Here is a 26,216-nt window from a genome sequence, read left to right as displayed (position 1 = left end):
CAACCAACAGCAATATGCTTAGTCTACCACTGTGCCCCTGCTGGCTCAATGAGACTAGTCCAACTCTGCCAACAGCTGCCACTGACAGCTAAAAGCTGAAAGAGTGGCAGCAGATGAAAGAGAGGGAAAAAAGGTAGTGGGCACAGGAGGATGAAATTGGAAGGGATGGGTGGCATTTATAGTGATGACTTCAATGAAGGATTTTCAGGTGCAGAGACAACTGAGGATGTCTTTCTTCCTCTCATCTTTTGCTACTGACCCACCCTCATTACTCTTCAAGCCAAATGACAGTGAAGATGGCCACAAATCTCTTCTTCCACCTCTTCTCATGGCTGACCGAGCATGGATGGGGTCCTGGCTGCTTTCAGAAGTGAAGTGAGGTGTGCTGATAGCCACCTCTCTGTAGTGAAAAATATATTGTTCACCTATCTGAAGTCAAAACTGAAAACTCCTCATTAGAGTTGTTTCTTTGGGTCAAGGCATTAAAGGCTCCTATTAAAATGCAACTGTGTTATCTAAGGAGAAACATATAGTGCCTGGCACAAAATAGAGGTTCTCTAAATGTGGCATTTTTAATATTAAATTGTCACTGCCTGCCATTAGAACCTTGGTAAAGATTCATCTACCAGATTCTCTCCTGTCTCCTGGGGTTCTTGAAGAGCTGCAATGGGAAGATTTTGATGTGGAACACTGGCAAAGACTTGGTAGCAGAGTTTGAGGTTGATGGGGATGGTAAGGAGAGGGGAGGATGACAGCATGCAGAGCTTTTAGGGAGAAGAAGGTACTTTTAAAAGATGATAAAGAGGGAAGAGAGTTTGGAAATTAACATTTATTGATTTTTATGTGAGTCAGGCACTGAATTCTATGCTTTCACATCCATTATCTTATTTAATCCTCACAATTACCTCATAGAGAGAGAAAATTAATATTCCCATTTTGAAGATGAGAAAACTGGGGTTCAGAGTAACATAGTTGCTCAAGGTCACACACTGCTTATATGTGATGGGATTTAGACTTGAACCTGGACTTGTCTGTCTCCTAAGCCTATGTTCCTGAACAATGCTATCTCACTGTCCATGTTCATCAAGGGATGGTCAGCCTTGTCTCTGCTACTCCCTTTTTCCTGATGCTTCTCCCACTGGAAAGATGAGTTTCCTCTGACTCCCATGTTTCTCTCTCATGCCTAGCCTTGGACTATCAAAACAGAGACAAAAAATTTCTATGAGTGGTGGGGTAGGATTATGCATTATCAGAATGAATAGAAATTTGTGAAGACCCTAGAATCATTTTTCTGGTTACCAAAGGGTTTGAAACCCTTTTGTTCCAGGTTCCAGCCTACATCTTGCCAAATCCAAAGTTCTGGAGTAACTGATGTCCTATCTGGGTCCCTGGGCCACTGTCCCCTATCCACTGCCCAATGTGTATCAGATTGCTTTACACTGGCAGGAAGGTTCATTTTCCACTTAGACCAGGAGGAGAGGCTATGAAAAGAAGAATCGCAGGTGCGGGAAGGGTAAAACCCAAGCCTTCCAGAAAAGCTGTGGGGTAGAAGTGAAAGACTTGGGAGATGAAGAGGACTCTTTTCTCACTGCTGAAGCAAGAGGCTAGGGAGAGGAGTCTGCAGCCCCAGAGACTCATCCAGGATATGCTGCAGAGGGGACCACCCCTCATTGAGATCCAGGCTGTACTGTAAGACTTCATAGGTTCCTTCCTCCCTTTAGAGCAGAGAGAGGAAGAAGAGTCAGAAAGAACTGATAACCTCTGGGGTCATCAGTCAGGGGCCTAGGCCGCTAAGTCCAGAGGCAACACCAAGGAAGCAAGGCAGCTAGAGACAGTTTCCTCCAACCTCAACTTTCAATCCCCATCCCCATCCCAGCTTATTCCCATACCTGTTTCCTCCTTGGTTGGTGGGACTGAGCGTCCTTTTCATTAACCTTTTAGTTATCACCTCCATGCACATACTTTTTATCTACGCCCCCCCAAAGCACTCTGCCCCACACTGCTCATCACTCTCCACCCCATGCCTCTGCAAGCCGGCCTCAGCACTCGCGTAAGGGGAGGAACACACCTCCTAAAGCTGCGGGGATGAGGGTGGAGGTTGTTCCCTCGCCCTCGGATCTCTGCTGTAAAAGCTGAGCGGCAGAGACCAGGCATGCGCAGCTTCTTTGGGCGCATTGTGATGGGAACCGCTCCGAGTCTCTACAAAGACTCCGGAGTAACCGCTAACCGCCCCCCTAAGACTCCCCTTCTTTAAGACAGACACACAAACGCAGAGGCAATGCAGATTTTTTTAAAGGGAGGGAGGACGGTTGCAGCTTGAAAGGCTGACCCACGTGAGGACTGGTGTATTTCTATTGATCCCATCTCCCGTGTTGACAAACGCCAGCACCTAGAGCTTTGCAGTCCAAGGCTGCAGTTTGCAGTAGAGCTAAACGGTGTGCGGCTTTAATTCCACGTCAGATCAACTTTGATCAATATCCCCCTACCGGCCCAATTGGAAGAGCCCAATTCGCGGGCACTGAGCCTTTTCGCTCTTTCCTCCTTTTCCCCCCTCTTTAGACCCACCATCTTTTGGGGGGGGGTCTCGGGGTTTCTTTATAATTTCTTTCTTATTTCCCTCTCTCTGTCTCTGTCTCTGTCTCTCTCTCTCCCTCCCTCTTGTTTGTTTTTGTTTTTCTATGTTTTGTTTGGTTTGCTTTGTGTTTTAGGTTTTTATTCATATTCTCTCTCTTTCTCTTTCTCTGTCTCTCTCTGTCTCTCTCTCTTTCTCTCTCTCTCTCTGTGATAGGGGAGAGAAATCGCTTTGGCGAACCCAGCTTGCAGCCAGTGAACCCGCCTTCCAGATTGGTGTGAAGACAGAAGTGAGGTGGGGGGCGGGGAGGGGGTGTGAGAGATCCTGGGAGTGAGAGAGAGAGAGCGCGCAAGAGAAGCAGAGAGCGAGAGAGCGAGAGAGAGAGAGAGAGAGAGAGCGAATAAGAGAGAGAGTAAGAGAGAGAGAAGAAGAGGAAGAAGAAGAGGAGGCGGCGGCGGCGGAGGAGGACTAGTGTGGGGCGGAAAGGAAGAGTGAGAGAGAGCAAGTTAAGGGGAGGGGGTGTAAGAGCCAGCGAATTCTTTTTCTTTTTCTATTATTATTTTGACGACTCCCGAGTTGCGCCCATGCTCTTGTCAGCTTCGTTTTAGGCGTAGCATGGCCAGGCAGAAGAAAATGGGGCAAAGCGTGCTCCGGGCGGTCTTCTTTTTAGTCCTAGAGCTTTTGGGTCATTCTCACGGAGGATTCCCCAACACCATCAGCATAGGTAAGCGCGAGCGAGCCAGCCAGTCGGGCCAGGCTCTCCTGCACCCGAGACCACTGCCCCGGCAAGGCTACTGCAGCCGCGAGACCCTGTCCTGCATGGCCTGGGGAAGGGGACTGAGGATGGGGACTGGATAGAGATCGTGGGGATCTGAGCCCCGACAAGCTGGCTGTTCTGGGGAGCATCGAGGACGAGAGAGGGGTCTCCCGGGGCTGGTGGGGGTGGACTGCCGGGTTTTTCGAGCTAAGAGGAGTACCAGAGGCGAGCAGGAAGCTGGGATGCTGCAGGGGGCGAAGAGTCGTGGCTTTTCGGCTTGCTGCTCCGGACTTTGCCATGGCGTGCGTGCAGCCGCTGGAAGTTGTCCCAGGGTGATGCCGCCTGTCTGGCCGCGCCAGGGCGCGTAACCCGGACCCAGGGCGCTCCGTCCCGCGTCTCCAGCTCCCGGGAGACAGGCTAGTGCTGGAGAAGGTGGAGCCCACTTTGGATCCCCTAGACCCGGGCAGCAGCCAGGGTCGGTGGTAGATGGGGTAGAAGGTGGGGGTAAGACAAGGAGCTGAGCGGACGGGCGAGCGGCGAAGTCAGGCAGACCACGAATTCATGAATTGCCGCTGTGTCTGTCTGGAGCCCGGCTCCTGGGCGCCTGGAGGGAGTTCTCTCAGCTTCTGTCTGTATTTACAAGTCGAGAAGTTAGAATTGTTGCCATTACTGAACTAACCCCCAGTATTGTCACGGGGGAGGATGGCTACGGGGAACAGAATGGGGCAACAGGGGGAATAAAATTGGTTTTCTTCCCAGTCTTTCCCTTTACCCCAGGAAATGATGAACCAGCTGTGTGGATGGGGGGGGGAGTGGAAAAGAAAAGAAGGCTACAGCCTAAGAAAGAACCAAGTCCCACTCTTGATTCCTTCGTCCTACCCCAAGACATCCCCCTCTTCCCTTGCTCCCTTCTCTCCAGCCTCTTCAGTCTAGAGAAACCAGGTTTCTCTTGGCCGAAATCTGAGTTCACAAGTCTTGAAAGACACACAGGTTGAATATCAATCCTCAATCGCGCACCCCCGTATCATTGAGAGGTATCTAGTATCTGTAGTGTTCCCCAGTTTCTAACCAGTCCTGGGGCGGGGGGACACAAGCCAAATGTCGGTTCCCTTTGCTTATAGGTGGACTTTTCATGAGAAACACGGTGCAGGAGCACAGCGCTTTCCGCTTTGCCGTGCAGTTATACAACACCAACCAGAACACCACGGAGAAGCCCTTCCATTTGAATTACCACGTAGATCACTTGGATTCCTCCAATAGTTTTTCTGTGACTAATGCTTGTAAGTAAATCTGCTTTTCCTCCCTTTGGGACCTTGGGGACGTCATTTGCATCTTTCTTGTGACGCTTCGGGTCCGTGTGTGTGCTGGGGGGTGATTGCCTCAGTAGACATTTTAGGGGCTCTAAGCAATCTGGTTTCATGTTGCAAAAATCGACTCTGAAGGATACTGCCGAGGGGCTCAAGGCAGTGGGCAAAACTCTGTTCTAAATAGTGTTTGATGCAAAAGTTTCATTTTCCTCCCTGCTAACCCAGCGTTCCCTCCCCAACACCCTTTTTTGCTGGGGAAAAAAGAAAGAAAGAAAAAGATAGCATGGTTGTTCAAAGAAATTTCTTCAGATGGGATTAAAAAAAGAAGCAGCAGCGTCTTGATTGAGTCAATTCAGGATGTACATTACTTGAGTGTTAAAGCTAGTGCCTGGCTGTAGGAATGAGCTGAATTTGACAATTGCCTAATATGTAGGAACCAAATATGAGAAATTCTCCAAACAAGTGACCTTGAGGAACTGATCAGGCTGGGTTCCCTGACCTCTTTCTGTCCTAGAATATCACCTTTCTTACTGAGAGCTCTGATAGGAATTGATAAGACTACAAACTGACTGCAAGTGATGAATGTCTAGCAAACTGAGGGGAAGGGAGAAGACAGTGATCATGTGATTATTTGGAAAGCTAGTTCTGCCTCCCCTAGTGTTGCTCACCCCCCTGATTTTTACCAACAACACAGTTCTTAATTTAGAGCAAGGGATGGGGGGAGGGGGGGAAGTCTCAGAGCAAGAAAACTGAATATCAAAAGGGAGGAATTCCATCAGCCCCAAAGCCATTTCTGAAATCCATAGTTGTACCCAATGATTGTTCCCCTGGAAAGGGGACATTTTGAGAAGTAAAACCAGGGGAACCCAAATGGCTAATAGCCTGTTGGACATAAGGTTTTACTTGAATGGAATATTTTGAGAGAAAGACTGAGAATTCTGCATCTAAGCTGATTTCGCTAAAAGTTTTCACAATAATGAGGTTTGTGATGGCATAAAATATATTTTGCTCTTATGGCTGATGTAGTTTGGAATTTAGGTTTCTTTTCTTTTTTTTCCAAGAGAGAAATGATATTTATGTTTGGCTAGGTGAAAACTTTGTATATGACTTTCTTTATGTCTCAAAGGATATATAATTTCCAAAAAGCTGTTGAAAGGTTCCCCAAGGGCAGAGGTTCCTTGGATTTGAAGACTTGGGCCAAGGGGAAGGGGGTAATGTACTTTGCAAGAAATGTGACAGTTATCAGCTTCAAGAAAATTTTAGCTGAAGGTACAGATCCTTATATGAACATGTTCTGAGATATTCCACATTTGACATTCTTTTGGCTTTCCGACATTGACAAAAATAGGAATTTATTAATTCCAGCTAAGTGTGAAAGTTACAAAATGTCTATCTATACTTTGCATCTTATTTTGGTAATCCCAGCCTGTCTCCACAGCATTTACAACACACATCTGACTCTTAATTCTGCAGCACTGTGATCTCCTCAAGAGGCTGAATCTCAAATGCAGCTTCCTAAACATCAATTAGAACATGTTTAAAACCAAATACATGAAGCTACCAGGGTTATCATTAATAATGAATAATATTTATTTCAATTCCCTTCAGCATCTTTCCACTGATGAGGAATGGGGTATGAGAGCCATTTGGCTTCTCAGGAATGATTGATTTCCAAGGTTTTTGGTTCTGCTTTTATGGTCAAACCAAATTGACACCTGCCAACTCAGGGCTGTCAGGACCCCACTCAAGGAGCAATCAGAAATGATCCTTGCCACCTGAAAATCTCAGGTTTGGGAACAGGCAATAAGTCATTCATATTGGTGTTGAGTGGCCTTAATGCCTTACCTCTCAGGGCAATAAAAGAACAACCATGGGAAAGGAGAAGAAATTGATCAAAATCTCTCACCCTGAATACACAGCACTTCCACTTACAAGTCTGGGTTATGGCTGGGCACTTGAGAGTTGGGGAAAATGGGGTGTGGCTCACTGAGCAACAAAACAAAATGAAAAGGTGACCAAATACATGTATGCATGGGCACAGACACATACAGGAGAAATATCTAGAAACCAGCGATGTGTACCCAGCTGCCTGTTGCACTCTCAGATTTTACAGCTCAGGAGACAGAGGAGAAAATCTGTCATCTTCTCTGGTCCCCGAAACAGTCATGTCCGAGTGTCACAATCATTGAATGAGGGCCAGATCTCAAAGCAGTCTCCCAGCAGCTGCTGCTGGTAGCCTCGTATGAGAAAGATGACTAGTCTAACCATAGTCTATGAATGCAGAAACCAACGATTTCCAGGAGCCAGGGAAGTCCTGAAGGTGTATCTCATTTCTCCCCTGGCTTTGATTGTTCTTTTTCTTCTGGAAGTGGAGACCAAATATTTCAAATGTTGGCCTACAATTCTAGTTCAGTACTGGACCCTGGCAGGTGACCCCAGATTCCGTACCTCCAATCGACTGCCCTGATTGTACAAAGAAAAACCTCTGTATCCTCTGGCCTGCCCTTCCTTGGAGACCTAGGGAAAGTTCAAGAAAACCTCAGATGAGTCCAAATCTGGTCACCCACTTCTCCTATCTGGTTCAATATGGAATGGGCTGGCAAAAATTAAAGAAACTTTCCCCTGTTCCCATGCAGAATTCCTAGTTCCAGCTTCCCCTAGCACTAAAATTGATCTCTTCTCATGATCTTTCCTGCACCCTCAATCCTGAGGCAGGCACACACTTTCTACAGTATGTAGCCAGGTATGCAGGCAAACAGATATGCAAAGAATAAATAAAGGGTAAGTCCTTTTGTATGTATCCCTGCTCTCTGCTCTCCCTCTGCATCGCTCCCCACCCCCAAAAATGTATCAGGTCTCTTTGCAATGAATCCCAGGCATCAGTTATTTAAAGACTCTTATTCACCAGCAATCAGTTTTTGGTGTTTTTTTGTTTGTTTGTTTGTTTGTTTTGTTTTTTGGGTTTTTTTGCATAATTCCCAAGAGGTTTGCTTAAGACAGACTTCAACTTTATTCCGTGTCTTAAGAAGTCAATAAAAGCCTCCTTGGCTTTGAAAGGTGGGTCATTTGGGATCTCAGCTCAGAGGTGAATTGAAGTTTATCAGACAGACTCACCTGATTTGGAGCACATGTTCCCTTTTCATAGGGATTAATAGAGTTTGCTGCCTTATTTTTCAATTTAGCTAGATAACCCCCCAGAAAGAAGAATGATGCAAATATTTTGGTTTCAGGATACATGCATTCATATACAAACACAGGCACTCATACACACATGATTATTATATATGAAAAGATGTACACACATGCAAGTTACATGTTTGTCCTTTTAAAAACAGATTTGATCATCCTAGGGCTTTGGGAGAGGGTGGAAACACCAAGAAATTGCTGGGTCCCATTGGGTGGCTTTGCTGCCCTGCTTCCTCAGAAACGCTGCTGATTCCCTTGAAGTCCCCTCCTGTGTCTTGCTGCTGTGCACTTGTAGTGCACTCCACACTACACCGCCCCAGCCTCTGCAGTGTCAGCTCATTAGCACACAGATCTCATATTCCCTCTCCGCACTGTCATTGCAAAAATTGCTGTTATACACCTTTACAGCCAACAAATGTGCTCGTGGATTACGCACTGTTTGCAAGAAGCAAGGAAAAGGCAAATGTAACCTTAAAGGTTATTCACCATGGAATTGCACTCTAAATGCATTGGCTTAAATAAAAATCTGTTGATGGAGGTACAATGATGATGGTGGTACTGAGAGTTGGACTTAGGAGTGTAGGCTCTAATGGAGCCCCAGGAAAAATGCCTTTTGCTGGCTAAACCTAACCGATCAGCTGCAAATTTTTATTCCATTAATTTTTTTCAAGCCATTTGAAATATACCTGGTAACTGAGAACGCAATCCTTTTATAACTGAGTGAGCGTGTTTCGTTACCAAGTGTACTTAGCCGAGACAGGTTTCGGTCTCTTGCCAACAGAGTCACAATCTCATTAACTAATTATTCTAATTGCCAGGATCCATTTAACCATTTAGGTCCATTTAGGAAGGAAATGTCTCCCTTGATCTCATTCTCTGCAATTTAGTGGGTTTTGATTTGCTTGGTTTAGTTTTGGTGTTTTTCCCTTCCGTATAAGCTTTGAAACCAGGGTGAAGACCCCAGGATGAAAGCTGCTGTCCTCAAACAGATCTTCCCAACTAACCAATGTCGACTGCTCCACCTCCCACCCTCACACCCCTGTCTTTGTTCCTTTTCTGCTGTCCCTCTCTCCTCTGTCTGCTGGCCAGCCCTCAGTAAGATCAGTGGCTTAGCTCACTTCTCAGACCCTCTGGCCAGCTGGCTTAGCCCACTGAAGCACAAAGAGGTCGCCTCAGTGGTGCCAAAGATTTAAGTCACCGTCTCGCAGGTTTATTATTTTTTTTTAAATCTACTTTTTATAGGGGGAGGAGGGAGGAAGGTGATGCTGTTCATTTGGGCCATAAAAATAGATGGCAATCAGCAGGCTATAAAGGTGAGCTTCCTGCAAAGTGCATTACCTCCCCCAGAAGGAAGCTTCCCATTGATCTGCTAAATGGGGGGGAGGAGGGATTGAGGGGAAGGAGCAAAGAAAATTATTACGTTCTCCATCTATGATTACTGCAAAAATGAGCCCTGGTTTTTCTTCCTCTCTGCAGTTTTAACTTTTTCCCCCAAAATGAAACTAGTTTTCCACAACCCCCTACTTCTGCCTTTACAGAGGTTGTTTTCTTAATTCAGCATTTCCCTCCTTAGTCCCTAAGATTGAATTGAAATAGTGAGGGCTGCTTGAGATTTTTATATATGTTTTTGACTCCTGATATATTCTTAAATTTCATTGTTATGGGTAGTTCGAGGTGATTGGCTGGTTTCGTTTTTAACAGATTGAAAACTAAATGAAGCTGCTGAGGAGTCATCATTATTTGTCTTCTCTTGTGGATAAGAGATTTGTCATTTTAATGCAATTGGTTTAAGGATTAAAGGGCAGCATAAATTTTAAGAGAGGGCCAGAATTTTAGAAATAGAATTCATAACTTTGGAGGAGGGGAATAAACATACCTATCCAAAGGATTTCCCTTTGAACTTCTTAGATTGGGACTGCAAAATATATTTGAAGGACCTTTTTATAAAACTTTCTATCTTCTACAAAGGTTAAGAAAATTTCTGTATACTTTATTTGCTCCATTAAAAACATCAAGTTTTGACTTCATTCCTTTGGTTTCGATACTTTTGGTCTAATTAGATAAAATGTCCACAGGAGGGTGCAATGAAAACCCTACGTGGGGGTGATGGGTATTCTTCATCAGGAGAGTGGGAGTTGTGCAGACACAAAAGGAACTCCCTCCCTCCTGGGAGCTGCTCAGGAAATGTCTGGGCTCCAGACACAGAGCTACAAATAGCCTGTATGTGGGATGAGTCCTGAGCTAGGGCAGCAGCCCCCGAAAGGGGTCAGTCCTTGCCAAAAGATTAACGTGGACAGAATTTGTCTTCCTCCTAATTCTACTTCTTCTATTGCCATTATTTTCTCCTCCTGCTCTGTCTTGTCCAGCTCATCTAACTGCCTTTTGCTGGCCTCTAACTGCCTACTCACTGACTGGCCCTTGATTCTGGTATCCCATCCACACTAAACCTACCTAGGGATTATTTCCTACCCTGTACTTTTCCAGACCTAATTCTCCTTCTCCATCAGAATATCCCTATTCTTGGTTCATTCTCTTCAGGGTTTGTACTTTACTTTGGGGTGACAGTTTTTTTATCTAATAAAGGAATATAGCTGAAAGTGGCAGATAAAGGGTTAATACACCTAACAGAGGAGTATTTGCTTTAAAACCAGGGACTATGGGAACCATAATGCCTCAATTCCAAGGAAAGATACTTCAATGGGAACGTTTCTGGATATGATGCTCACAGTGGCTGTTCACTCTACCCAAACCAAAGATCAGCTGGTTTTGGTCATGGAAGACCTTTATAAGCCAAATTACAAATGTACCTGAACATAGGTCAGGTGTAAGTGCACCCAAAGCATAGGCAGGTTCAACTTCTCCATGTTGAACCTAAAAGCCTTTGGGGTAATTGGGAAAGCTGCCAAATTTCATAGGGATTTATTTTATTAAAGAGGCTGTTGGAGAGTCTGAAGCTGCCTATGTGAGCACTGGCAGGAGATGCACTGGCACAGAAGGAAGGTTATAGAAGAGGAGAAGGTGGGAGGGAATCTGTGTTTCAGGATGAAAGTTTCCTTTCCCTGGGATGGCATGTGCAATACCACATTTAAGAGGCAACATCCCTCTCACAGTCACTAAATGGTAGCTCTGGAGGCACTTGGAAGCCTAGCTGAGCAGTGTCTCCTCCTCCCTTCATCCCTTCCTTGCCTGGTCTCAAGCATACAATCTGGACTCTCTTCCAATGGAAATAACCAGCATACTCTCCTGGATTTCCATTTGAGCTCTAGTCAGAGAATTGGGTGTTTACATCCCTCCCCCCATCTGGACCTCACTATTCCTCAGTTCCTAACTGTCACTGGCTCTTTAAGCAATAATCCTCAACACAACCATCATTTGCCCTTATTTGGAGGGTACAGGGAGCAAGGATAAGAATGAGGAAACACAGCTGGTAATAATCCCTCAACCCTATGGGGCACAATTCAGTGTAGAACAGCATTTCTTAACCTTTATTTAATGTACACAACAATCACCTAAGATCTTGTTAAAATGAAGATTGTGATTCAATAGGCCTGTGATGGAGCCCAAGAATTTGCATTTTGAACAAGCTCCAATGCTGCTGGTCCTTGAACCACACTTTGAGTAAGAAGAGTCCAGAGCAGGAAGACTGTGATCACTAAAAGAAAATATTCTCCCAGACAAGCTCTTTCCCACATTTGTACCTTCTTGCCTTCCAGAGAAGGTTCTGTAAGAGACATATTTGACTCATTCTGACTCAAGAATGTCTCTACCATATTCCCAATAACCCTGTGTCCATTTCAGCCAGGTCTGTAGGTGGCATGATTAGATGTCTGCTGAGAGCATTTACTGAGTTGTTTTTTGTAAGGACGTGGAGTAAGGACTAGAAGGCAGACTGAAAGAGGAGGTAGCTCATGAGCCAGGGTGACAGTGTCTTGGCTTCTTGCCACACCCCAAAGTGCCCCTTTTAGAAACAACCTGCCCAAGAGAGCTAAGGTTGGCATGCAGTTCCAACTCCCTTTCCACTTTGCTTCTCTGGGTCAAGGCATGCCAGAAGGAGGCATGTAACATCTGCTCCTCAGCTGTCTGACTTGCCTTAAAGAGGGTTAGAAATAAGAAGTACAACACAACCTGAATTCTATCTGGTTCCCTATGAGACTAAAAAATTGACTCTATTTTCAAGGCCTGTGCCAGGCACTCATTGATGGGGGGGAAAGGAAATAATGTCACTTTCTAACAGATCTGAGCCAAGGACTGCTCCAGGGAAGTCATTAAAAGCTTACTCAATGTCATTTGAGGACTGCAAAATGACACCTGATTTCCCCCAAAATATTGTCCCCCAACAGTCTGCCATTAGTGTGAAATTCCACAAATTCATTTATTCGTGTTACTGCACCGAAAGCCTGTGCTAAAAGGCAAGTGTGCTATCTGAAAGGGAATGAGTTAAATCCTATCAGCCATTAATAATTCAACCAGAATTCTTTGTTCAGATTACCACCTGTTACCTTGCAGGATCCTCAGAGGGTGCTTTCCAAGACTGGTAAGTGACACAGAACAAGACACCTGCCCGAGGAAGAGGGACATCAAATGGATGGTGGGCATTCAGGGGGGCACTGGGAGGCCCTTGAGGATGAGGAAGATTCCCTCAAATACACTTCACCTATTTTTCAACATTTGACCTTCTCCATGAATAAATTATGGTACTTTATTCACTAATATTTTAGTTGCCTTTGACTATTTTATATTTTAGTTGTCTTTGACCCATCAAGTTACACCCTTCTGTTGGTAGTGGGCCTGCTGCCTCTTCTGTGCACAGTTGTTTGCTGCAGCAGATAAATTCAGCCTCAAGATTCTCCACAATTATTGTGGGAAATTTTCAGAAGTAAAATCAGTTTGTGATGGGGATGGTGATTTTTTTTTTTGAGACAAAGTCTCACTCTGTCAACTGGACTAGAGTGCAGTGGTGTCATCATAGCTCACTGCAACCTCAAACTCCTGGCCTCAAGTGATCCTCCTGCCTCAGCCTCCCAAGGAGCTGGGACTACAGGCATGCACCGCCATGCCTGGCTCATTTTTCTATTTTTTGTAGTGATGTGGTCTCACTCTTGCTCAGGCTGGTCTCAAACTCCTGGCCTCAAGCAATCCTCCCATCTGGGCCTCCCAAAGTGCTAGCCACCACACCCACCCTTGTGATGTTTTTGTAAGCTTTTAAAAATTGTTGTGATCAAAAATAGTCCCCTCTCAATCACCCATTATTGGCTGATCTACCTTGCCAGTTACTCATTGCAACCAGGGCCCTCATCTTTGCAACTGCCAAGAAAGGGGTCAGGCTACCAGCAATGGGTGAGATAGGAAGGGATCAGAACCCAGGCCACAGAGGGATAAGTACAGAGTTGTGGGTATGGGTCTCTGTGTGGGTGAACACCCTTGTAAATTTAAGGTAGAAAGGTCACTAACATCCACAATCAGCCAGAACATGTTACAGATTCTCAAATATCCTTATATCTCATTGCAATTTCCAAAGCTACTTGTTGATTAGTTTAAAACAGTGTTTCTTGAATTGGGCCACTTGCATCAGAATCACCAGAGATGCTTGCTAAACAGGAATTCCTGGGCCATACCACAGATGTATTAAATCAGAAAATATAATGATAAGCCTTTTTAACAAGCTCTACGGGTGTTATTAATGCACACCCAATTTGGGAATCACAAGTTTAATAAGCCCTGGTACTGCAAAGATTACAGATACATATTGAATATTTATTGAGCACCCACTAAGCACTAGTATTGTGCCAGACACTTTCATATATGTTACTTGTCTATGCAAGTGAAGTGCTGTTGGCCCATGTTAGCATTAGTGAGTTTGGCTCATCAGGCTGGAAATCCAAGTCTTGAAAGAACTAAGAGACTAGCCTCAAGTCACAGTCTCTGAGGGAAACAAAGCAAAAATGTTCTTTGAGGTTATAAGTAGAGACAAGGGAATGATTTCTATTTTGACAATTCTTCCCTTCTTTGCTTGTTAGCTAATGATTGGTCCTCAGCCATGCTATAAACTAGATGTCATGGCAAATGACTACCCATTTGTTAAAAACAGATGGATTGCAATCAGTTCATATAGCATCAATTGTGCCCTTCTCCCCATCCTAGCTATCAACAAATCTAAAACCAGAGATGAAATAATAATAAATACCATTTATTGAACCCATACCACATGGAAGGCACTGCACTGAGCATTTTACATGCCTTATCTCATGGAATCACAACATTGCCAAAAGGGGGGAACTCTCATCCTCATTTTCTAAAAGAGGAATTGTAGGTGATTCAACATGTATAAGCAACTAGCTCAAGATCACACAGCTGGCTAAGTAGTGGAACCAGGATTCTACCTGAGATCTTCCTGCCTCTAGAGTCTGAGTCAATTTCAACTGGGGTTGAAATTGCAGATGATTATAGGGGCCAGGTAGATCACATTAATGTGGGATTTGGACCACATGTGTTATAATAGTGAGTGGTAGGGTGTATGGCAACCTAGAGAGTTCATGTCCCTACCTGAAGACATTCAAATTCAATTTTTTAAACCACTGCAGGACAAACAAAACACCACAACAGGACCTGGAGTGATTGGAGGTGAAAGGTACAAGTTTCTGACCTCTACACTACATTATATACCTCCCTTTAGCAGCTAAGTTACTGGTAGAGAGAAGCTCCATTAACTGGTAGTTATAACCACTGAGAACAGTGGAGAGAAAAGCTCTTCTCGGTAAAAATCCTATTTTGACTTTCTACTCTTAGTGTGCCATCAAGATATCTCAATATAGTAGAACTGTCTCTCCTTTGTGCACATACTTGTGGTCCTACATACATACACTGTGTATCTAGTAGCCTTTCATGGCTGAGTGGCCAGCTCAACTCCGACTAACTTTCGCAATGCTGAGGCCTGCAGCAAGGTCAGAGTGTTGGCATAGGGTCATTAACCAGTGTTCAGCTTGTTAGAAGAGCTACTTCTGCCAGGGGAGAGGGGACAGCTTTTGGGCAACTACTTACGTTCTAGAACATGGAAACAGGCCCACAACTAGGAGGCCACTGGGTCAAATAAGGAACTGTCAACAGTCATCCAAGGTAGGAGCTTCTCATTTACTCCAAGAGTCTCCCCAACTTCATACCAGAGTCCAAAATAGAGATGTATAGTAAGTTGTTTGGAGTTGTAAACTGACCTAAGCGAAGCTGGTCATTCACAATCATTAGATACTTTTTGTTGGATATCAATAGCGTGTCATAGAGTGAGGGCTACAGGTCTTCTCCCCATAACCTCACTGAAGAAAAGCAAGCTTCAGACAAAATTCTGCTTTTCATTAAAATAATAGCAAAAAGGCACAAAACAATTGGACAGTCTGCTTTGTACGCTCAGTCAAGTCCAGCTTCCTTTCCTTGTAGGTGCTCTAACAGCACCTTGTGTGAAGGTTTGCTTGAGGCAGACAAGACAACATTCTAGTGGCAGGATTCAGTGAACCAAGAATCCCCATCAGTGGCTGCCCACAAGACAATTTATGAATTGAGCCTAGGGTACCATTTCTAAGGGATAATACTACAGGGCTTATTAAATCATTATATCTTCTTTCTGCTAGTTTGAGAACACCTCGACCATCTTTCTAGATGATCTACATATGGTAAACACTACTAATTTCACCAATGAGAATTTTAATGTTAACTAACAAAGCCTCTGGTGTTCATTGGAGATAAATACCTGAGGTGATTGTATAACCACTTCTAGATTAGAATTTTTTAAATGCCAGATAACCACTCCAGGACTGTGCATTTCCCCATGAGGATAACTGACCAACTGACCACACCTATGGTGCAGATTAAGACTAATCCACATATATACAACACAATTTATGTTGAAGTCTTATAAAGTAAATTACAGAAAATATAACATTTGGGATATGATGTTTCTTATGGCCTTGGGAAGCAGTAAAAGGGGAATTAGGCCGGTAGTGGAATGAGCAATGGGCCAGGAATTAAGAGATCTGTGTTCCAGTCTCAGCCCTTTGACATCAGCTTCCTGGATGACCTTGGACAAGTCACTCCTCTCTCCAGTTCTAGTTTTTATCATTTGTAAAATGGGGAGGTTCCTCTGTAGGTTCTTCTGGATGATCTCTCAGACTTCCATCTTTGACATCCTATCATTAATTCTTGTTCAATTCTTACCACTTCACTTTATTTCTTACTGAGGAAAGACTATCCAAAATGAAGCTCCGCAAATTCTTCTATATCTAGAAATTTCTCTTCATATTTATTTGTTCTCTGCCTTTATAAGACTCTCTGATAAATACATTAAATCTCTGAAACCAATTGACAGTGTTTCCAGCCAGTTATGGCTTATCCTTGCTCATCCCAACTCTTCCACATACTAGAGGTGAGACCTTGGGCAAGTTTCTTAACTTCATTGTGCTTCAGATTCCCCAGTTATAAAATGAGGATAATAATAGCTCTTACCTCATAAGGTTATTAAGAATTTTAAATAAAATAATTCACAAATCCATGTAAAGTACTTAGAATAGTACCTGACATATTGTATTTCTTTTTTTTTTTTTTTTTTTTTTGAGACAGAGTCTCACTCTGTTGCCTGGGCTAGAGTGCCGTGGCATCAGCCTAGCTCACAGCAACCTCAAACTCCTGGGCTCAAGCGATCCTCCTGCCTCAGCCTCCCGAGTAGCTGGGACTACAGGCATGTGCCACCGTGCCCGGCTAATTTTTTCTATTTTTAGTTGTTTGGCTAATTTCTTTCTATTTATAGTAGAGGCAGGGTCTCTCTCTTGCTCAGGCTGGTCTCAAACTCCTGACCTCAAGCGATCCTCCCACCTCGGCCTCCCAGAGTGCTAGGATTACAGGCGTGAGCCACCATGCCCAGCCTTGTATATCATTATTACTAATATCATCATTAGCTTAAGATCTTTTTGAGCTTTTTGTCCCAAAAACAGAAAGCTAGTTTCATTTGGAAAGTAAAATCTCTTGTCACATTGGGGATCAGATTTCCTTCCTGAACACCCATCTCTGAGCCTGTTTATAGTTCTCAGTTCTTCCCCAAACCCAAGATAATTTTTTTCTTCCAAGAAAGCCATCATAGAACTCCTTCAGATTACCAGCCCATCACCCTGACCTTGTAAATCGCTCACCCAGGCATCCACATTTGCCCACCCATTTTACTTACCTCTTGGCAGTGACAGCTACTCAGATACTCCGTGCTCAAGGAACTCAGAGACACATGTTTCTGCATAATCTAAGGGCTAATGCGTTCAAAGAAAGACCTAGAGTCTTTTTTTCCTAAAGAAACTATCTTCATATCTAATTCCATCTGTTTCCAATCACAAAATGAGTCATTTTTTTCTATTCTTTTGTGACAATTCATTATTCAAATAGTACACAAGCAGCCCCTCTTCACTTCCAAAAGGCCCAGGAGGCATCTACTTGTCCTCTGAAGGTAGATTAAGAAGAAAACACTTGGGCCAAGCAGCCGGGGGACTGACTTTGCAGTCAGGCTCTAGAGCTTGTCTTGGAAATGGGGCTTTCCACTGAGAAACACCAGGAAAAGCAGCAAGAAATTATTCAGAGACTCCCTGGAAGAAGCCCCTTCATTTCTTTGGGCACTGCAGGGCCATTAGTGAGTGAGCTTTCTTCCTAGGTCCTGGACTCAAGAACCCAGGGAATAGGGAACTATGGAGAGAGACACTCCATACTGTCCTTTCTCCTCTGGAGAAGGCACTGCTCTGGCGCACACATGTTGCATACATCTTCCCTCGGTCCTTTCTGCTTCCTTGTGATGCTTAGCTGTTGATAATCCTTTTAGTGTCTTGCCATCCAGATGGTGAAAACTCAACAGAGACTCACTTAGGGCACATTTCTGAGTCCAGGCAATTTTTCAACTAAATATCACAGCCTCTTACAAGAGCTCAGTCCATTTTGTGCAAGAGCTACTAAGGGTGTCCTTTGACCTCCTGGTTTCTGCCAGTCCCAAATCTTACTGTCCTCAGTTCTTCCCTCTGCAGCCTTCAGATCTATAGAAGATCCTATGAGGAGAGGAAAACCATGAGGAAAGTTGAGCTTTCCCCTGGGTAAAGAGATCTGGATCTGCCTAGCTCTTCATACATTCACTCCTGGCCCTTGGGTCTTGCACCTAACTCTCTGGAGCAAGGGGTTGTTGTTTGACCCTTGCTTAGTGGAAGGCTGTTTCTCTTACTTAGTTTGGGAGCTACAAAAGGGTAAGGAATGGCACTAACGTAGACTGCCTGCATTTGAATCTTGGCTCTCTTACTAGCCCTATAACCTTGGACAAATTGCAGAACCTCTCTGAGCCTCAGTTTCCTCTTCTGTGAAATGAGGATGAATATAATAGTAAACTATCTTATAAAGGTGTCGTGAAGATTAAATGATATCATCCACATAAAATATTTACCATGATGTCTGGCATACAGTAAGTGTTCAATAAACGGTAGCTATCATTAACAGAGTAGTGAAGTAGTTGGTAAGGAATAAAATTAGTCAAAACCAAACTGTGGAAGAGATTCTTCCTATCTGTAACCACCCCCAAAGCCCTCCAAATCAGCTTGTACCCTCTATGAATCTGTAGCTGAAAAAAGACCGGATGGGATCACCTTTAAACACTCACAATGCTGCCGCAGGCATAAGGGATTTACTTTGAAGCAAAAAAAGTAGAGAAAGAAAGAATTGACTTGATGCCTCAAAAAGCCAATACATATACACCACTGGGCTTAATCATGCCACCATTAAGTGGAATTGTCCAGAAGGACGTGATCCCTTCTGATTTTTTCCTCTTAATTAAATATGATTTTATTATCCAAAGCAGCAGGGATAGTAACATGATAACTTTGGCACTTGATGGCTTGAAGGAAAGAACAATCTTTATTTTAATGTGTTTAAAGTGGGAGAGTAGAAAAGTGAATCCTGGAGTCTTCATTCAGACAAGGAAAAATGTGGTGCCAATTGGGCCCTTCCAGCCATGACTTTTCTGAGTTTTTAAATTAAGGATGATATGTGGATGGAAGTTTAGAGCATATCTGTTTGAGTGGATGGATTTTCTTCTTTTGATGTTACTTACCTAAGTCAGACTGAAAATAGCAAAGGAAGGAGATTTGGAAAAGGTTAAAAGAGAAATTTTGCTAATGTGATTTTCCAGCATTTCAGTCTTCATTCTCTCCAGAGTAAAGGTTAACTAGCTGATTCCACAAGCATAGATTCACTAGAAAGGATCCTGCTGAGGACCACCAGGAATTTTTTCTCCCTTCTCTTCCTCTGTATTCTGGGGCTGATCTAACAGCATGCTGTCTCCAGCAGGCCAAAACCTGGGTGATGACCAAAGGCAATTTTCCCCCCTTCATCTCCCAGAGTTTCCCTGCTCCACCAGCATCACCTCCTCTTCTCATTTCCTATCCAAGCCCATTGCTTATTGTCTTGTGGGATCATTGATCTTTTTTTTTTTAAGATGAGAATACTGAGGAACAGAGAGGCTAAGTGACTAGCCAAAGGTCACACAGCTAATTGATAGCTGAGCTAGGATTACAAGGCAGGTCTTCTAACTCTTGGCACTTCTCTAAGATGTCTCCCCAACATAATCGTTCTACTCTTAGCTTTCACTGCTGCACAGTGACATTATATATGAAAATGATAACCCTGTCAGTTTTAAATGGGTGGCAGAGAGGAAGAATCAATCCACAGCAAGTCAATTCGAAATGCAGTAAAACACGAGTTTCAGGGGCCACAGTTAATGGTATCTTCCATTTAGTTCCTCCAACATTAACCTGTCATCATTTTACCACCCTCTGATTTATAGTCAGGAATGAACAAAACAAAGTCTTGAAATCCCTTTATAGATCACAGACTGTTGGAGATAGGTCAAGTAGTTCTAGTCTAATTACCTCATTTTGTGGATGAGGAAAGAGAGGACAAGAAAGGAGAAGAGATTTGCCAAAGTTGGTGCAGCTCCCTAGCGGAAGAAGTAAGATGAGACTCCAGACAGACAGATTCCCAGAATAGGGTCTTTTCCACCACATTTTGCAACCTTACTAGCAGGAAACTGTACTAAAGCAACACCACAGGTTTTTTTACTTTATTGTCTTCTGGTATTTCTTTTTCTCTAAATTTCTCATATGTATAAGTCATATTACCCTAACTTAATTTTTTAAATGTGGAAAACATTTTTAATAATTATAGAAATTAAAGTGTAAAATTAATTCATGCTCATTATAAACAAGCAAAAAACTTCAAAAATGTAGGTAAGAAAAATCACCCATGTAAATAAAACTCACCCCAAATTGGGTTTTAACATATATTCAGATTTGTATTCTACTTTTTTACTTTATATTGAGAGCACTTTTTTTCCAGGCCCTTTAAATGATCTTTAAAAATTTGATTCTTTAATATTTATAAATTATTGTATCACATAGTTATTTTATGACATATACATATATATAAAACCATTACCTTATATACATATATTTATATATATATCTTCATATATATATATACATATATATATAGAACCATTACCAGATTCTATGCATTTAGGTGGATTCCCAATTCAGTGAGGCTTACGATTATGCTTCAACTTCCTATAATATATTCTAGCACAGGTCTGAACACATAGAAAACATGTAATAAACACTTGCTGACTTTTAGTTGCCTTGAGCTTTTTGGAATGATCATTATTCTACCAGATGGGGCAACCAAAGTGAGAATTTGACCTTCCATCCTCTTTATAGTACATGTTATATAACTCAAGACAGGCAGTATAGCAATGGTGGTTGTGCTCAGAAGCCAGACTCTCTGGGTCTACATCCTGGAGCTATCGCTCTCTAGTTGTATAGCCCCCCATGGGTGAGGAATTTAACCCCTTCAAGCCTCAGTTTTTCTGTCTGACAAATGGGGAAATAGTAGTATCTGCCTGATAAGGTTGTGGCAAATATTAAATGATAAAATATGTGGAAAGTACTGCTGCTATATAGTGAACACTCGACAAATATTAGTTGTAATTATTATTATATTTGCCAAATGATAAAAGCATCAGACTCGGAGTCAGAAATCCTGGGTTCTTGTTCCATCTCTGTTATTATTTAGCCCTATGACCTGGCATGCGTTGTTTTATTGGTCTAGTTCTCAGTTTCTTCATCCACACCGTGGGAATAATAATGCCTGAGCTGTGTACCTTACAGGGGTGTTTTGAAGATAAAATGAGATAATGAATGTGAAAGTGCTTTGAAAACTACAAAGTAAAATAGGATTGTTAAGTATGTAAAGTTAGATATAATATGTGGGCTGAGCGCGGTGGTTCACACCTGTAATCCTAGCACTCTGGGAGGCCGAGGCGGGAAGATCGTTTGAGTTCAGGAGTTCGAGACCAGCATGAGCAAGAGTGAGATCCCATCTCTACTAAAAAAAAAATAATAATAAAATAAAAATAGAAAGAAATTAGCTGGACAACTAAAAATATATAGAAAAAATTAGCCAGGCATGGTGGCGCATGCCTATAGTCCCAGCTACTGGGGAGGCTGAGGCAGAAGGATCACTTAAGCCCTAAGGAGTTTGAGGTTGCTGTGAGCTAGGCTGATGCCATGGCACTCTAGCCCAGGCAACAGAGTGAGATTTTGTCTCAAAAAAAAAAAAAGAAAGAAATAGATATAATATGTGACTGTCATATGGTAGGACTGGAGATGCAGAGGGTATAGGAGACTAGGCTAAAGATACTGAACCCTGGAAGATGTTTTAAAATAAAACCCCTGATATTGGAAATATAGACTATCACAGACAGAAGGGACCTTAGAATTCATCTAGTCCAACATTTTAATGTTATATGTAAGAAAAGAGATTCAGAGAAGAGAGAGCTCAAAGTCACAGAGCTAGTCACAGACATGAGACTAGAACTCATGTCTCCTGGTTTTCCAAGCACAGTACTAAAGCAATCAATCACTGTAGCTCTTTATTTTGTTGACCTTTGTCAACAAGGGAGTAGAAAGAAACTAGCTACTTGTAGAATCCATGTAGGTAGGAACTAATTAATTGGGATTTTATCACAGGGATAAGCCACCTATAACACGGCTCTACTATATTTTTAAATGCCAACCTCATTCCAGATGAGGGAGAGTAAGGGTGCAAGAAGGTGATTGGGGAGGTTTAGTCCGGTGGGGAGAATGTCCTCAGACTTGGCCAGATTCCCAAGGGAGTTCTGTTGTCCCCAGCAATGACCGCTGCAGCAGATGGCCTTTCTTTGATTATTAATATTTATCTTTGCAGTGAGTCCTCAGTTATGTGTTTTTGGAAAACTTAGTAAAGTAGACGAAATTGCGAGTTGCTTGAAAATACAATTGCCAATTGTTTGAATGAAGCAGATTGATTACAGTCAGGGGACTATTTGTTTTACCCTGGCATGCATACAGCCCGTGTCAGGCAAGGGCTGCATCACTGATGGCAGCTCAGACATCACTGCATCCCCTGAATTATATCCCTCCAGGTATTCAGTAAATATATGTGTTGGATACTTTCATCTTTACGTTATTTTAGCTGAGATGAGAGCACATAAACACTTCCATCTGACAACCTTTTCAAGTTCGACAACACAGAAGGTTATTTTAAAAAGAAACAAGAAAAGAGTTTTTCAATAGCAAGCTCCAAAGGTGACTAAAAATGCCATCCAACAAGGCAGCCCATTAAGAAATGTAGTGTGAAATGTGTTAATAGGAAAAGCCCAAATCAGGTCTCACTAGAGTCTTAGCTCCAGAATTTTGGCTGCCTTTCCCAGCTGCCACTGTGGCCCAGACAGTGTCCATCAAGGTTCATCCCTCCCCCAATCCCGAAGTACTCCCTTTCCACCCTTCAGCTGAAGGAGACCTATGGCCAGAGGCAGCTCACCCTCACCTTGTCATGCCCACAGCTCCTGCTGAGAGGGACTACTTGCCTTGGCCAGGAAGCATCAGGGAAAGCAATTAGACAGCTCTCTGCCATGCTGCAGAGATCACTGGCTGCTGTGCCTAAAATGTTCACCAGGTGGGGCCCGCCAAAACTGGGCCTCTTGTGTCTGGAGTAAGTGGCCATAGTCTGAAATCAGCAAGGTGGAAGGAAAGGGCAAATGACCTTGTTCATCAAGCCCTGTTATGCCACAAGGGGCTCCCCCCTGGAAGTTTAAAAGGAACAAATTCCGGGCAAGTCAAAGTCAGGCCTACTTTACACAGTGGGAAGTAAACATATGGAACCCCTTAGCCCAGACTTGGTGCCAGCTGAAAATATAAATACTGTTAGATAAGGTTCAATACATTCATGACTGCTAAGGGAGTATTAGGTTATTAAGGGAAACGAGGCTGTTTGGGGACATGTTTAATCTCTGAGCTCAAAATCAGTGAGGACAACCAGATCCTCTGACAGCCTCAGTCTCGAAGATATACATGGTCTCAGAATTGTGATTGTGTTTTCCAATTAAGCTAGGAAAAAAATAAAGATGTGGTATTTAGGGTTGGTTGGCTCAAATTGAGATGATAAAATGTCTGGTTTTCTCAGACTTCAGTTCTTCAACACTTACAAGGAAAGCAATACATTATGGAAGAAAAAGCCCTAGATTCCCCCATTGACCTACTACTATTAACTAGCAATGTTAAGTGGCCACTTTTTAGCCTTCATCTTTTCCCATTTGTAAAATAAGGGCATTAGACTCAGTGACCTCCAAGGTCCTTTCTAGCTTTAACTACATTTAATTTAAATGGCATAAGGTTCCCTTAGGGGGGCCCTACACCTTTTCTTGCCCTTCCTTGCTCAAGACGTCAGGGCCTTCAAGATGATCAAAAGATGCTCCAGACTCCACCAAGATGTCTCACTCAAATCCCTCCACAGCAGAGGCCCATGCTCTGGAATTTATATCTCATGGCCTATTCCCCAACTCTCCAAGCCCCCAATTGCCTTACAAGGAGGTAGAACTGGTTAGATACAGGGGTTTTGTTTTGTTCAGTGCAATAGACAAGCTTGGGCTCTAAATATTAGAGGCAGCACTGTGTGGGCTTTAAAGCTAGAGCTTACCTGGGTTAGAATTCTGGTTCTGCCAGTTCTAGCTATGCAGCCTTCATCAAGGTACCTAACCACTCTACACTTCAGTTTCCTCATCAATAGAATGACAGTGATAATACTGCCTCCCTTCTAGGATGATTGTCAGAATGAAGTGAGAGAATTCATGTCAAATGCTCAGCCTGATACCTGGCACATAGTAAATGCTGCCACCACCGGGCATTCTTCACTAAGTAGATATTGTGCTAAAAATCGAAAGCAATAAGTCCATAAATTTTGAGATAGTAATCAAGACCATAACTTGTAAGCACTGGCAAATTATTTGTCTTCTCAGGGCCCTCATGTTTTGGTCCCTATGTTGGCATATTTACAATTTATCAGGGGCATTCTGGAAACTGCACGGGCCAATGAGAGCACTATTTCTGATGAGGGTGGCATTTGGGTAACCCTCCAAAGCACACTATTTAGATGAATGCTACTTCCAGCCTCCTCCAGGAGCCAGTGCAGCCTGTGGGGATCCTGCAGAGAGGGAAGTTCCAGAAAGTGACCCTTTGATGTGGTTCATGCACTCAGAGTGCTGAACAATATTTCACCTTTCCTGTTTAAGGTGTTATAGTTAAACTGTAAGATGAGAACAAAGCCACAAGTTGCCACTATCTCCTCCCTCCCTTCTCCAGTTTTCACTGAGTGAACACCGTGGAGGGAGAACAAAGAAAGAAGCTCAGCTTGGGTGTGGGAAGCTGGAAAACTGCAGGTTGAGCCCAAACCTGTTTTAGAGACAGGAGGAACAACCCTTTGGAGATAAAATTAAAAGGTGAAGCTGAGTTGGGGCAAGATCAAAGTTAACGAAATTGCAAGAGAGGTTAATAAAGGATCATTAATTTATTCCTCAAATCCTGTGTTCAGCTGTTGGGTATGTGTTTGGGATTTGAGGGGGCAATGGGAGCAGATATCATGAAGAATCAACTTCTCTTAATGCACTCCAGTTGATTATTATCAACAGTGTCAATTTTGACCTGGAAGCCTACACAGGTTACCTATGGATAATTGCTCTTCTTAGTCTTTTCTGAGTGAGAAGCCCTCAAACTTTGGTGGAAAGACTCCAGTAATTAATTCGGATACTTGCATGAACATAAATATGGCTGAAGAGTTTCATGGTTCAGGTAAAGAAGTAAAGAGATAGAGATGACCCCTAAAGGTATATACCAAGCCCAGTGTGAGGGAGGGTGAGAGAGATGGTGACCTGCACTGACTGGTGGCACTTTCCTGGGAGTATCCATGAATGAAGGCTGGTAAAAAACAATCTACTACACAATATGATATAAGGCCAACATTATTACTATACCCATTTTACAGTTAAAGAAACAGGCTCAGAGAAGTTAAAATGCTGTTCCCAGTAAGTGGCAGAGGTGGGACCCAAACCTAAGTCTAATCTTATGCTCCTTCCGTTCAATGTGCTGTTTCCATTTAACTAGCATCATAAGGGAATGAGTGGTTCCATCTTAGCTAATTTTCTAGATAATGGAAGCACACATTTTTTAGCAATGCAAGTGCTATTTTTATTTTAACCATTTTTAAGGAAAAAACTTTCTACAATGCTTCACACACCTCCACGCCTTATTATGCAGAGTATACAGATTACTGTGCTTTTAATCTTCTGTCTATTTTCATAGCCCTCTATCTCTTCTCTCACTGTGGCTGACAACGTTCAGTGCTTCTTGGTTACTGAAGATAGCACATTAGAAATGGGGTGCTCCTAAAAACAGACATACTAAAATGTGACAGCTGACAGTGAGGGAACAGCATGCAGAATCCCCAACTATAAAAGTACAGCAGTCTGGGGTTATTTCATGTAGGTGCAAATAGACCCAAGAGGACAAATAGCCTCTTGAACAGCAAACTCAGTACTGGAATTGGAGTTCCCAGTAAAGACCCAGAATCATTGCTAGAAAATGAAATTGTGTTCATTCTATTGTACTATCATACCATAGGGAAAGGGAGAGGTCCATTCTAGCTAGGAGGAGTATTTTTTTTCCACTGGCTATTGTTTAGAAATGTCTGTGTGTAGTGATGATAAAAAAAGCAGACTTTTAGATAGTTTATTATTGCCTTTAAATTTTCTATACACAATACACCCTCTTGTCTTTTGTACCCGGGCACTCCCACTGCCCCTGCCTTGGTATGCCAGTGCCCTGCTATGTTTAAAAATGCAGAGAGGGGGGTTTCCACTTTAGAAAGATTTCTATCTCAAATGTCTCAAGAGCTGATAAGTCTAAAGGGGTAAATCCTCACTGATCTGGAAACATCTCATGTAAAATGCATGGCAAATTACTATGTGTTT

The 26,216-nt window shown here is 43.0% G+C and overlaps 1 protein-coding gene across 2 annotated transcripts in view; it reads left to right on the top strand.

Moving 5' to 3' along the window:
* Positions 1–2,943: 2,943 nt before the first annotated feature.
* The window catches only part of GRIA3 (glutamate ionotropic receptor AMPA type subunit 3), a 289,966-nt gene continuing 266,693 nt past the window's right edge, over positions 2,944–26,216 (top strand). For both annotated transcript variants that reach the window (XM_069464373.1, XM_069464374.1), the window contains exons 1-2: positions 2,944–3,296; positions 4,451–4,609. In XM_069464373.1, the coding sequence (XP_069320474.1) occupies positions 3,188–3,296; positions 4,451–4,609 (268 nt within the window). In that variant the 5' untranslated portion in view covers positions 2,944–3,187. The remainder of the gene's footprint in view (positions 3,297–4,450; positions 4,610–26,216) is intronic.

The sequence above is a fragment of the Eulemur rufifrons genome, chromosome 30 (genome assembly GCF_041146395.1).
Source record: "Eulemur rufifrons isolate Redbay chromosome 30, OSU_ERuf_1, whole genome shotgun sequence".
Classification (NCBI taxonomy): Eukaryota; Metazoa; Chordata; class Mammalia; order Primates; family Lemuridae; genus Eulemur; species Eulemur rufifrons.
This window is presented reverse-complemented; position numbering and strand designations above follow the sequence as displayed.